This window comes from Osmerus eperlanus, unplaced genomic scaffold (assembly GCF_963692335.1).
Source record: "Osmerus eperlanus unplaced genomic scaffold, fOsmEpe2.1 SCAFFOLD_541, whole genome shotgun sequence".
In the NCBI taxonomy this organism is placed as follows: Eukaryota; Metazoa; Chordata; class Actinopteri; order Osmeriformes; family Osmeridae; genus Osmerus; species Osmerus eperlanus.
This window is the reverse complement of record NW_026911747.1, coordinates 1-14,472: the sequence shown is the minus strand read 5'-3', so window position 1 is coordinate 14,472 and position 14,472 is coordinate 1. Positions and strand designations below refer to the sequence as shown.

The window sequence follows — 14,472 nt, the reverse complement described above, 5'->3', positions numbered from 1 at the left end:
TCTAACGCAGGTGACACACCCGTGTAGCCCCCAGGGCACTGTACGTACTTCACCAACACGTACAAACCTCTATGCAAACCTCTTTATGGAGTCAGCCTCTGTTGTTGTGCTCAAAACAAAAGTACAATTATATTGCAAAAGTCCTGAGAGAGAGATACCAAGGAAGAGAGAGAGAGTGCGTGAGAACGATAGAGAGAATGAAAGAGAGAGAGAGGCATTGTATCACTTGTTGTGCAGAGTGGCTGGTGGGAGCCATCTGTAGAGGACCTAGTACTGTAACACAGGCAGAGATGGGCATAGTCCCTGAAAGGATGCTGTGCTATAGGGGTGTGAATGCAGTCTTACAGTACCTGAGGAGGTGTGTATCCGCTGCATGCTGGCTGCTCACAGGCTGTGCTGGGCTGTGCTCTGTCAACCCAGTCAGACAGAGTCAGTACTGTTCCTTTTATACAGACAACACTTCCTCTCCCCCCACTCCCCGATCATGAGGGCAGTTACACTCATTTCTTTCGCATGCCTCTCTACTCATCAGTTCGAAAAGTGATGGGGTGTAGCAGAACCACTTTTTCATATCCAGAACATTCCCAGTCACATTGGACAAAATAAAGTGAGTACTAAAAAGTGTACTGTCATTACTTAGGCGCAGACAGGTTTTAGTTTTTTATTTCTCCACCCTGACTTGTCCATTATCAGCAAGTTTTACACTTGTTTTCTGACTGGCAGTAAAACACAGGAGCCTTGTAAATGTGATTTAAGTCTCCTCAGCTGACTTTTACCATTTTAGTAATCTCCATCCCATTGTCCCCAAATTGACTCCAGTTGCAGGGTCTAGCTGATGCCCTCAACTAGGCTGACGATCAGGTTGCCAGGCAACAAGAAGGCAGAGTCAATCCAAGTCCAAACATGACGAAGATGTGGCCTTTCCCTGGCGAGGATATGAAATTATGGAGACAAATAATTGTATATCCTCAAAACAGACACCGGCAGCGTTCTTGTCTTTTCAAAAAGTGAAATCTTCAGCTGTGCAGAATGTGCTATGATATCAGTGTTAAATAGCAGGAAATGAATTATTCTCTAACTTTCATTGTGTACTTTTGTACATGAACAGTGTGCAAAAACCTGGAGGTTCTGCATTTTCCCTTTGATATATCAAACCTCATCAAACAGACCCCTATGAGCAGAAATAATGCTTGACACATAAAATATATTTTCCTTTTTGTGATTTTATCATCATGCAGCTAAAAGTTCAGTAAATGTTCAGCTTCAACTGTACATTTGTAGGTGCAAACTCTTCATTTTATTTGATATCCCTCATTAAACCCTTTTCTTGTTTGGCATATTAGAACTTCCCATTGACAAGCACTTGAGTGCAATCACCAGGAGCAATTCCTACAAATCATTTCAAGTGAAGAAATGTTAAGCAGTTTGCAAAATATCCTCAACATTTAACTTTGTACACCACTTGGAAACATACAAAGAAAGGTGTGAAGAAAGTCATACTGGAATTTTGCATGTAGCACCAGAGATACAATTTCACCAAAAAAACAACAACACAATTATTAGCCATAAGTCGCAGTCATCCTGAACCCAGTAATTAGTCATTCAGGGCATGGTTTTACATTAACAATCTTACATCAGGCCTTTTCAGCTGCTCATTTAGGTGGTTAGTCAGCACTTAATTGATCAAATAAAGTAGTTTATTAGGCATTTAACTCAGCTCACCTGGTTTTATGCCTTTCATTTAGCTTTTATTTTACCAGAGGGTCCCAAGAGATAGAGAAAGATATAATCTATTGTTCAAGGGAAACCAGGGCAAGACAGCAACCATAAAATACTGTACAATATAGTAGCACAAAGAGCACATTAGTTAGGATTTTGAGCACACAACGTCAATTTAACAATGATTTGCCCTAATGTTAATATTCTATAAAAGATATGTAATATATATATATATATATATATATGTAATATTTATATATGATGAACATATGTATAGTATATGAAATACCAGTCACATTACTTCTCTGACCACAGTTCAGGTCAGTTCTTTATTATAATCCTCATTTGGCAGTTTGGTTGCAGCATAAAGCCATGACACAGAACATCTCTGCAGAGACACAGTAAAAAGTATACAAGTTCCCCAAAGGTCTGAAAGATCTCTGATCTCTGTACAGTCATGATGATGCAGCCATTTTGTGAAATGTGCCAGAAGGGTACTATTCTAGGTAGTAGACAATAAAAGAGGAAGCCCAGTCGTGTTCTGGTGGTTTCCAGTGAGGCTGGGACTAATTTTCCCTGCATGGTTTGAGTGTACGCAAAGGATAAACCTCATGACTACAATCTGAGGGCGACACAGGGAACATGAACTATATTCTCTCTTGAAGTAATCTTGATAGGATTAAAATCATAACTCTTTTTTTCTGCTGCTTTCTGCACACCAGCTCGGGAATAGTGCACAAGCCAAACGGATAAATGCGTGACCATAATATTAATATAATAATATAACATTCAGAGAACTTCTTCATTCATGGTTGTCATGGAAATGTCAACATATTGTAACTTGGGAAGTCACCAAATGTCAGAAAAGTCCCCATAATGACACAAAGGACAACACGAAGTGAGCACACCATCGTAACAATGACAGTCATGGAGACTTAAAGCTTCATGGCTGTGTGGATTGTTGTACAAAGGTCATACGGTCATGTATAAATGCACCATTATGATTCTAAGGTGTTGGCTATTGTCAACTGTGGGCTCCTCTAAAAAGGCAATGCATTTCAAACCTGCTGAGCTCATGCCTCTTTCTCTGGGAGTCAAAACTGACAGCAAAGTGAGCCCTCCTGCTCTATATTTATTTACTGTATGTTTTTACTGGCACAGTAAATGATTTAAAAAAATTATTCATGCAAAACTCACATGCATCTTCCATGTGTACCTGATCTCAGGTGTTTAGTGAGGGAGAACTCCCACTGTTCGCCCCTCAGCCAGGGAATTCTTCACGGTAAATGATACATATGGATACATATGACTAAAGTGCAATGTCTGAACCATTCCCTCTTCTGATAGCAACAGCTGCGTTTTACCAGAAAAATCATATTTCCATGTAGCTTTTAAATATAAATAAATACATAAATAAATAAAAATTTACTGTGAATAAGAAGCTTAATGTTTCACAGTATGGTTCTGTTTGTTTTACATCCAATGCAGTAGCTATTGTCTGCCTCATTTCTGCAATCCACAGTCATATCTAAAGCAGTCATAACTTCTCCCATCAGAATGGGGACAATACAGAAACTAAAGTAATATGGGCATTTCTCAATAAGGTGATACTTTTGTAATAAGTGATATCAGCATTATCATGCATTTTTTTCAACAGTTCCCTTCAGTGTTTTATCTGGAAACAAAGCATAAAGTCCAATTCATGAATCCAATCTTCCTGATAGAATAACTTTAAGCATTCATGTCTATGTCAATATGTATAATGAATAATTAAAGGACTGTTAATATAGTGGTCATAAAGTGTGTCCTTGCTTTCGGAAAGGCCCTTGATCTTCGTGTCACTAGTGTAGATTACTGAACACCACGTTGGCTTTCAAGCAACTAACAACAACTAACACTGTAAAGGTCTTTGGAAGTAAAAAATGTGCCCAAATATTGACACAAGTATTGTCCTTACAAAAGGGGGTATCCCTTGTCTTTTTATTCTTGGTGTCACAAACTTAGTAACAGTTAAGTTGAGCCAAAATGAAGGTTTCACTTATTTTCGGCAAAAAAAAACTATAGGCACAACAGCATCAGGATGTGTGGATTTCACTGGGTTTACGAATCTGATAGAGAAGCAGACCGCGATCCCCATGGTACAGCATTTGTTCAAAAAGACGCTCATAAACTATTTATATTTGCCTTTCTGTTCAAGGGCGTTATAACACAAAGCAGGATTTCTGAGTTAGCTGAATTCACCAGGTAAACCCCGGAACCCTTTCAAAACTGGAGCATGGAACTGAAGTTAAATGTTATTCTTGGTTTTACTTGGTGAACATATCCAGCTAATTCAGTAATCTTGATTTAATATGTACCCCCTGGATCAACTACAGCGACTGTGCCCCCCTACAAATCCACAAATGCTTCTGAGACAACGGGCTCACGTGACATACTCCAACTGTGAAGAGCCAGATCACACAAGCCTCCTAGCAACCAAGGTCCTCACCACATTCTTAATGGGGAGAGACTGCATGAGAGGTTGTGCTTCTGAAAATACTGGCAAAGTTAAGCTATTGTTGAACTGAGACTGATATAGGCTTTCATATACTTGTTGGGAGATTTATAGCTACTGTATATTAGTAGATGTACAGTTATGTAGACGACATCCAGTGGTAAATTACAGCCAAAGAGTCCCACATATTTTTGGGGGTGTATGAATTACGGGTGTATGCTTGTATTAATTTGTGTACACAAAGTCTTGTATTTCGACATGTGCCCTGTATGGACAGTGGTAAGAAATGTCCTCTTGAAGAACAAAATAGGACAGAAATCTAATCCAAGGACCCCAGGCTTCTTAAATGGGATCTGAAAAAAAACCCATAACAAGCAATAAAGGGAAATGTTTTGACAATGCTATTGTCACTGGGCCACATACAGGTGTGTTGTGTGGGCGTAGTGTGACGTGGGTGTCGCTGTAGTGTAGCTCAGAAAGGGAAAAGCCCAGTTATATAAACAACAAGACAACACATACAATTGACACCTGTAGTTGTTGCTCTCATTGTGAGTGACAGCACATGATTTTATATCCATAAGCAGCCAGTCGGAAGAGCACCATTTCCATACATAAAGAGTTCACAGCCTATTCACAGGTTTCTTCTTCCTGCTTACATTTCGGTCTATTTAACCAGTACAAGAAGCCACATTCAATATCCTACCAGTGGGACATATAGTGGGAGTACATAAGCGTGAGAACATTTATTTTCACTATTTCAATGCTCCCAGTGGTTTATTCAGGGGGGGGCGGCCTGTAGCGTAGTGGTTAAGGTAAAGGACTGGGACACGCTAGGTCGGTGGTTCCAATCCCGGTGTAGCCACAATAAGATCCGCACAGCCGTTGGGCCCTTGAGCAAGGCCCTTAACCCTGCATTGCTCCAGGGGAGGATTGTCTCCTGCTTAGTCTAATCAACTGTACATCGCTCTGGATAAGAGCGTCTGCCAAATTCCAATAATGTAAATTCACAAATGAGTGAGACTCAGACTGCATGCTCTTCATCAGGTGCACTTAGAAACTCTCTGAGCTGAGAAGATAAGCTTCGCAGTGTGCAGTGTGGCGGCCAATTCTCTTCAGTGGTGGTATGAATTACACTGTACACACTCTCACTGGTGCATTGGAGGAATCCTTATGCTGCAGCAACCACAGGAAAATATGAGCTCAAGTTGCAATGCAGGCTTCGTTCGCCATCTAGTGGAGTACAATGGAAGTATTACTCATACCTTGTGGATTCTTCTTCTTCTTCTTCCTCTTCTTCTTCCAGTGAATTAAAGAAACCTAGTAGTTGTAATATATTCTGGAATCTGAGGGAAGTCATAGATACAAGCATGACATTCCCAAGGGTTGTTTCACAGAATGAAAATCTTAAACATCTGTTTCGGGCTTTTCATGGTGGCACCTTTCATATCTTTCATGCCACAAATCATTTCCAGTTTGTGGGCAGTCACAAACATATTCATGCACTGAAAACTGGAATACCCGAATGGAGATGTATTAGAGTAGGGGTGAAGGGAACCCTAATCAATACCTCCCTGTTCTCTCCTTTAGGATTTCTACATCCTCTCTAATCTTTATGTGTTATATAAACCAATAAAAGCCATTTTAACTGGTACGTGTTTGATCTCAAAAAATAATTTTACCAATGAGATCCTGTTTTGAAGGACAGAAAGGAACAGAGAGTTACAGGACACAGTCCTTAATGGGCCTAATGAGGTACAAAACTGTTGCGTCTTAATTGGCCTATCCCTGTAGGGACCTTTCTGTTTTTGCTTTTGCATGGATAATCGCTCCACACCCAAGCGCTACTGGCAAAGACAAGGCAAAGCAAGCCAGGAGACGCACCGCACTCATCCATCCTCCTCTTTCAGTTGAAACTGCACACGGTAATTATACTGGATTTTGGTATCAGATTGGCTCTGGATTGTGAACTTGTGATCATAATGTAAGATGACTCCTTCATGAGGGTAAACATCTTTACATCCAGAGATTCCCGCTGCATATCTGATAAACATGGAAAACCTTACGGTAAGTATTATTATTTTTACATTTGATGTTCTGTCTGATATATGGCAATGGCAATATATCATAAGAGCCCTTAAGCTAACTCTATGGAGTATCATTCATGGGTTTCTCTTCGTTTGCATAAAAATGAATAAACAGGAGTCTGCATTGCATTATATTAGCTATTCTAATGAAACATGTGTAATTAATGTAATTAATGATTTGGAATTCTCCATTATTCAGAAGGCATAGCCATGTATATTCATCAACAGATTACAGAATAAGCACATAACCAAAAAGTCAAGGATTATAATGAATGACATTTAGGTTCTCAGCAAACTCTGCAGTATGGAACAATGCACGCAGGCCTGTGATATTAACCTTTTGATTTTAATTAGAGTAATCCAGAGTAAACGTCTAAGAGGGAGCAGGCTGGTAGGATGAATAGAGCCTTTCAGCGAATGAAAATGAAATATGTGTGGCATTTTGCGCTCCTAGCTACTATATACACTTTTCTTGATTAGAAATGGGACAGATAAGTGATTTTTCCCTCCCTGAAAACAGCCAGAACAATGGCGGGAGATCGTGAACAAGAAGATGCGCTTCCCGCCGGAGCTGATCACGGCCATACACGAAGGGAACACGTTGGAGATCAGCAGGCTGCTGACCACGCCAGACGGCATGCTTCGACAGCTGGACGAGTCCGAGGACCGGCTGTGGAGGGAGGCCCTGAACCTGGCCATCCGCCTGGGCAAGGAGAGCACCCTGGACACCCTGCTGGAGACGGTCAAGTTTGACTTCCGCCAGATCCACGAGGCGCTGCTGGTGGCGGTGGACACCAACCAGCCGCGCGTGGTGAAGAGGCTGCTGGACCGGCTGGACCTGGAGAAGGGAAACAAGATGGACGTGCACTCCTTCTCCCAGGCCATCTTCGACCACTCCATCGACGACTCGCAGTTCGCCCCCGGCGTCACGCCGCTGACGCTGGCGTGCCAGAAGGACCTCTACGAGATCGTCACCATGCTGACCCAGAAGGGCCACAACATCCCCCGCCCGCACACCATCTCCTGCATCTGCCTGGAGTGCCGCAACGGGCGGCAGTACGACCTGCTCAAGTTCTCGCTGTCCCGCATCAACACCTACCGCGGCATCGCCAGCCGCGCCTACCTGTCCGTGGCCTCCGAGGACGCCATGCTGTCCGCCTTCCGCCTCAGCCGGGAGCTGCGCAAGCTCTCCAAGAAGGAGCCCGAGTTCAAGGTCAGAGAGGAGGGGGCCCCGCTGAGCGCTACTGCTAAAACAATTCACCGAGAACCCGTGTAGCGGTTACAACATTACTTATCAAAGTTAAAACTGTCTGCGACATACTGCATGGTGGGTCAATCGCAGTGTGCTTAGCTGGAGTTTAACACGCAGGTTGACCCGTTGAGTGCTATTTGTAACGATAATGTTATTAATACCAGGATTTTGTGAATAATATTGGCATTATTATTAGTGCGTTGCCTTGTATTAGGTATGTGATTAACGTTGTGCAGTTGGTGACCACTGCAAAAATAACAAGGGGTGATAATTTGCGTTATGACTGTAAGGACAGTCCCCCCTTCGCACTGGCTGGTGTATTCGCATTTCTCGGCCTGCTAGTACTACTACAGGTATTCACAACATGGCGCCGGTGGCCGGTGTAGCCACAATAAGATCCGCACAGCCGTTGGGCCCTTGAGCAAGGCCTTAACCCTGCATTGCTCCAGGGAGGGATTGTCTCCGGCTTAGTCTAATCCACTGTATGTCGCTCTGGACAAGAGCGTCTGCCAAATGCCATTAACATAATGTAATGAAATGAATTGCTCAGCCAGTGTCCCTGTGTCGGTGTGCCTCAGCCCCAGTACCTGGCCCTGGAGGAGCTGTGCCAGGAGTTTGCGGTGGAGCTGCTGGGAATGTGCCGGAACCAGAGCGAGGTGACCACCATCCTCAACAACTGCGGCGAGGAAGGCGAGGATGAGCTGGACGAGCAGACCTTCGAGGAGGGCATCCCCAACCTGGAGCGCCTCCGACTGGCTGTCAACCTCAACCAGAAACAGGTGGAGGGGCGGGAGGGGCAGGACCGGGTGGGGTCGGTAGGGGAGGGTGTCAATGGACGCGGTATTAACCAGCCTCATATCCTAGCTGTATTAGGTATAACATCGGATCTGTGAGCAGATACTATAAATCAATGTTGCTCTTTTGTTTATACTACATTTATTAATAAAAAGACAACATCAGAGACACTGTCTCTGGGTCTAAATCCCTGGTAAAGGCATGGAGGTGGCAAACCTTGCCTCTTTATTGATACATGTAGATTGAGTCGCCAGGTGTATTTACTTCATCTGAAGATCTATGCTTCATAACCTACTGTCTGTGTAGTTATGCAACAATGATGTACCCACAAGACTGGGACCAGTGCAATTACTGTTTGCACCGTTAATGAAGTATATGTGAAATTTCACAGCAATGCAGAAAAAATATTTTAAAAGCATGTCCTTGGCACTCATGACTGTAACCTTCTCTTCCTCAAGTTTGTGACTCACCCCATCTGCCAGCAAGTACTTTCCTCCATTTGGTGTGGCAACCTGACCAGCTGGAGGGGCAGCAGGACCGCCTGGAAGCTGCTGGTGTCCCTGGGGATCTTCCTGGCCATGCCCCTTCTCTGCCTCGTGTACTGGATAGCCCCCAAGTCAAAGGTGAGATTGACAAGGAACCATGTTTCACTGAATCCTTTGTCACTCCATTTCGGAATAATTCTATTCTGCTTTATTGGATAAAGCATCAGTGGAGTGGCAAGTGACAGTGACAACACCCCGCGGTCTGAAATCAAACAATGTGACTCATGACTATGGATATGTTGAAAGGAGCAGGCTTAAAGGCCTAAAGCAATGGATATGTGGCTGTAAAACTGTGCGGGAAGGATTTTGGTTGGGGGACTTTTCATTGTCACGTGCCACTTAACTGCTGCTTTATCCAGATGTGCCTCTGGGTCGGTTCTCTTCTGTTCCAAGGTCATTTCATGCTGGCTTCCTTTTGAGTAAAATTCAATTAATCCTGTGCCACTTGCAGATTGGAAAAACCCTGAAAATTCCTGTAATCAAATTCCTGCTGCACTCCGCCTCCTATATGTGGTTCCTCATCACCCTGCTGGGGGAATCCATCAGCATGGAGGTCTACCGCCAGGACTTTGCCTCCCGCAAGCAGAACATCCTGCACAGCTCCCTCCACATGGTCTGGGTGGCTGGTAGGTCTGCAACAAAAATCACAAAATCTACATGCTTAGATGCATTCTGTAGAAGTAACTGTTCCTGGAGAAATATTGTCCTATAGGTTTTCATTTCAACCCCAATTTGGCTCACCTGATTCTACTAATTAGCAGTTCAATTAGATATCTAGCTGCTGAATGAGGAGTATTTTGTTAGGGTTGGAGTGAAAACCTACAGGAAGGTAGATCTTTAGGATACAGGGTTGGCTACCACTGCTGTAGCGCATGAAATCAGTCTTTAAGAACAGTACAAGTAAAGAATTGACTGTCAGTCTCCTTGAATGGCAACATTATATTTATTGCTGATGTTTGCCCTTTTGTATGAATTACATTACATTACATTATAGTCATTTAGCAGACGCTCTTATCCAGATTGATGTACAATAAAGTGCAAATCAGAACCAGGGACAAGTGCACTGAAGACCTGAGAGGGGGATATGGTTCCAAGTCCTAGAGCGAACACATAGATAAAAACTTAAGCCCTTGTAGAATACTCAGATAACTTTCCAAGTAGCAATACCATGGTTGGCAGCTAGAATACCCTGAATACTAAAATAATTAAACACAAGTGGAAGTATTACCTATAACATATGAATGAATAGGATCTCACCAACGCTCAGCAGCCACCGTTTACATTGTATTTTTTATGGTCTGTAACCATCTGAAGCTACAGCAGGGTGACTTAGGCCACACCCTGTGTTGTTCCAGGTTTCTTTTGGTTCGAATGTAAGGAGGTGTGGATTGAGGGCCTGAGAAGCTACTTCCTGGACTGGTGGAATGTTCTGGACATGATGGTCCTCAGCATGTACCTGGCCTCTTTCGCCTTGCGTGTCCTCATCATGCTAAAGGGCTACGTGCTGTGCCAGGGCTTGGGACTGGGCTATGGAGAGGAGTGTGAGTACTTCACCCAGACAGGTGAGGGACCCCATCAGGCTGCATCTTAGGCCTATGCTAGTACTGATATATGCAAGATCTCAATAGACACACGTAGTTGCCAGTTGGGATCGATATATGTTTGTGTCAATTCCGTTTTTTTTTTCAGATTAATTTCCATTTTACCTCTTGCAGAATTGAGCAGAATTATGCCTTTCTTTTACGTTTAATTGTGTTTAATTTTAGGATCAATCTTGATAGAATCCAGGCCTTGTTTGCCACACACTATGTTGTGTTACCAGATCACAATATTTTGAAATTAAATACAATATTTGTATTATATTTTCATATTTTTAGAATGTCTTTGTATGTTTTCACCCAAAGAGGGTCAGAACGGAACCAGGAAATTATATCTGTTGTCAACGCTTCATCAAATCCTTTCATCCCCAAACATACCGTTGACTGTGCATCTGTCCCATTTGGGCCCTTTGCAGAGAGGAATGAGTGGTGGCAGGAGGACCCCCAGTTCATCTCAGAGGTGCTGTTTGCAGTGACCAGCATGCTCAGCTTCACTCGCCTGGCGTACATCCTGCCTGCACACGAGTCCCTGGGAACCCTGCAGATATCCATTGGCAAGATGATTGATGACATGATGAGGTAAAGCCACCAGGGGTCAGCGTGGAGGCGACGGGACGTGGTGTTATATATGAGGGCTGCCCAACCCTATTTCTAGAGATCTACCATCCTCATTTCATCACCAGTGTGGCTCACTTGATTCTATTAATTAGCAGCTGAACGAGATCTCTGGCTGTTGAATGAGGTGTGCTTTGTTAGGGCTGGAATGAAAGCATACAGCATGGTAGATCTCCAGGAACAGGGTTGGGCAACCGCGTTTTACATAATTTCACCAATTATTTTGCATCAGATGCGGAAAGAAATGCATGGGGTGCCTTGGCCTCATCTTGTCTGCCAGTGTTTTGGGGATGATCAAATGTATCAGAGGTCATTTTAATTCTGAACATATAATCTGTCCACCTCTCTTCCAGGTTTCTGTTTATCCTGATGATCATAGGAACAGCCTTCCTCTGTGGAGTCAACAACATCTATGTGCCTTATATAATCTCTCCACGTCTTGGCCGGTACAGCAGTCACCCTGTTCTTTGTTAATATATTATTATATCTAATAGAGTTACATATCTTGCTAATGTTCTCATTTCGGATTCAAAACCACTCAGTGCTACTCAGGTCACCTTTGTGCCACCTGTCCCTGTTCAAGCAATGCTCCAACTGAAGTTAATGCACTTGCCTGTGAGCAGCTAGCTATTTCACACACCACAGTCCACACAGTACTACAGGAGAGCTAGCAGTATTAGCAGTCTGGTAGACTTAAACATAGGCTTCCAATGGTCAGGTGAATGTCAAAGACAACAACAAAGTCTTGGTCATTGTCAACTTATGACATAGCCCAGGCATGAAATTTAAATTCAAAGACTACAGTCTGTATTCTAGATCAGGGCCTTTACTAAGCCACTCAGAAGCCTTTTTGACATGATGTGTTCATTTTCTCCTTCCTGTTTCCACATTCAGGTTCAATGAAACGTTTCACTTCCTGTTCTGGACCATGTTTGGAGTGGCCAATCAGGGCTATGTGGACATGCCGGAGTTTGTGCTGGCCGAGTTTGTGGGTAGGATGCTGTACGGGATCTTCACGCTGGTCATCGTCATCGTCCTGCTCAACATGCTTGTCGCTATGATCACCAATTCATTCCAGAAGATTGAGGTGAGGGATACACTCTTGATATTGAAAGAGAATTTCCTCCAAAGGACTGTTCTGCACGCTGTAGGCCAAACTCCAGTCCCAGAAAGTTGCAGTGTTTGCTGGTTTTGGGGTGTTCTCGGGATGAGTGCTTCATTCAGGACATTGTTTGGTGAAAGAACATGGCCCTTGTTGGCAGCCAATTGAAAGAAAACTTACAGACATTATGGCCCGCCTGCTGTAGCCTATTTTTAACAAAACTACTTTCATAAATGCGGCCCCAGTAGCCTCCCCCCACCCCCACTGCATTGCTTTTGTGCACATTGCAGCAATCTTGTCTCTTTCCCACCCCACTTCACATGAACAGTCATTATTCACTTCACGCTGCAGGCAGCAGCAGAGCTGAGAGAGGAAAAGACCTGTCGGTCAGCCATTTTGTTTCACTCAAGAAAACTTGTTGCTGTTGTTTCCTGTCAGGATGCTGCCGATGTGGAGTGGAAGTTTGCCCGTTCAAAGCTCTACCTGAGTTACTTCCGGAAGGCCTCACTATGCCTGCTCCTTTCAACATCCTCCCGTCACCAAAGGCCGCCTTCTACCTGATAAGGTACTCTGACCAGCTGAGCATGCTGGGAACCTGTGTCATATAGACAGAACATATTTAACCACGTGTATTGGCTGACATGTGACTCATGTTTCAAAATATTGCCTTCTTTATCTATGAATTTACATTACTGATATTATGACTCACTAGTTGTTTCTATTTAAACCCATTATGTTTATAATTACAGCTAATAGACCTCCACACTTTACTGCACAGATGGCTGCTACAAAATTATGTTTGTTTTTTTTACAGGGGTATTTTCCGGAAACTCTGCTGCTGCTGCAACTTGAACCAAGCACAGGATTATCCCCCCATTCCCTCCATAGTAAATAAACTGTATTTCTTTTTGGGGTTTTTTTGGTGTGTGAACCTTTGACTCAGCAAAGCCCTTCTGTCTCCAAAAAATATAACACTTGCAACGCTATTTTTGTTCATTACACACATTCCTCGTGTTTCTATACCGAAAAAAAAAAAAAAAAAAAAAAGAATAAAGACCTTCAAAACATGGAACGATTATAGCATACTGGGGCTATATTGCCTTGCGTCAGGATCACTGTTCAGCATCTGTAGTGACATGCGTACATTGTGTAAAGGTATGAAGCCTGTGTGCCTCCTCTCTCCCCCCCAGTCTAACGGAGCACAGAGCGACGGTGGTGGCGTCGGGGAGAGTCGCTCTCCCTACCGGCTGCAGGTGATCAAGGCGCTGGTGCAGCGCTACATCGAAACCGCCCGGCGGGAGTTTGAGGAAACCAAACGCAAAGGTATGGGCCATACGCAGCGGCCGACGATGAGTTACTGCTCTCAAACCGCGGAGAGATCTGAATTTAACCTCTAATCAAACGATCTAAACGAATCTAAATACGGACATCTTTAAAACGAGATAGGTATATTTCGCTTTTAATGATAATAGTAGTACTATTAGTAGTAGTAGTTGTTGTTGTAATGAACGTGTGTGATGTACAGTATTTCAGTGCCGCCCGTCTCATTGTCCACAGATGTGGGGAACCGGATCACGGAGCTGAGCAAACTGATGGGGAAGCTGCACTCTGAGCTGAAGCAGATGCACCAATCAATGGGGAGCAGCAGTGGCGGGGCCAAGGGCGGGGACTCCGAGGTGCTGTCAAAATACATCCAGGGGGCCAAGAATAACTTCCGGGGGTTCAACACCACCCACGGGGAGGCCCCTTCGTTCGCCATAGCGCTGCACAGGAACAGGGTCGAGGGAGCGAGGAAGGAGGAGGGGCAGGGGCAGGAGCAGGGGCAGGAGCAGGCGCAGGGGCAGGAGCAGGGGCAGGAAAAGACTCCAGCGGAAGACACAGAGGCTATCACATCCCCGACCGACAGCAAGAGTTCTCATGATACCGGCCTGGAGTCCCAGGGAGACCTGAGCTCCCCGGAGAAAGAAACAGAGGTGCAAGAGGAGAAAAACACGGGCACAGAAAAAACAATGACACAGGACGGATCCTGAGAGCTGCATCTCCGCTGCCTTAGCTTTTGACCTTCATTTGTAGCTCAATATAACAAGCTGGAGCAATACTTACGTCACAGACAATCAATACTTAAGGCACAGACAATTAATATTTTCAGTGCTGTATGAGCAAAATTAGGAGAACACTTCACACATGTATTTGAATGAATACGTATGAAAGAAAGGGTACCCTGACAGATATGTAGATGCTTAAAGTCTCTTTTATTACATAATCTGC

General features: G+C 43.9%; 1 protein-coding gene across 1 annotated transcript; it reads left to right on the top strand.

Moving 5' to 3' along the window:
• Nucleotides 1-6,262: 6,262 nt before the first annotated feature.
• On the top strand, nt 6,263-14,234 carry LOC134016552 (short transient receptor potential channel 2-like). The gene is given in 15 exon segments (XM_062455897.1): nt 6,263-6,277; nt 6,818-7,510; nt 8,128-8,328; nt 8,803-8,967; nt 9,341-9,515; nt 10,245-10,451; nt 10,904-11,066; nt 11,456-11,548; nt 11,997-12,189; nt 12,643-12,697; nt 12,700-12,769; nt 13,019-13,091; nt 13,395-13,527; nt 13,762-14,008; nt 14,111-14,234. Coding segments are annotated over 15 exon segments (2,607 nt in total).
• The last annotated feature ends 238 nt before the right edge of the window (nt 14,235-14,472 follow it).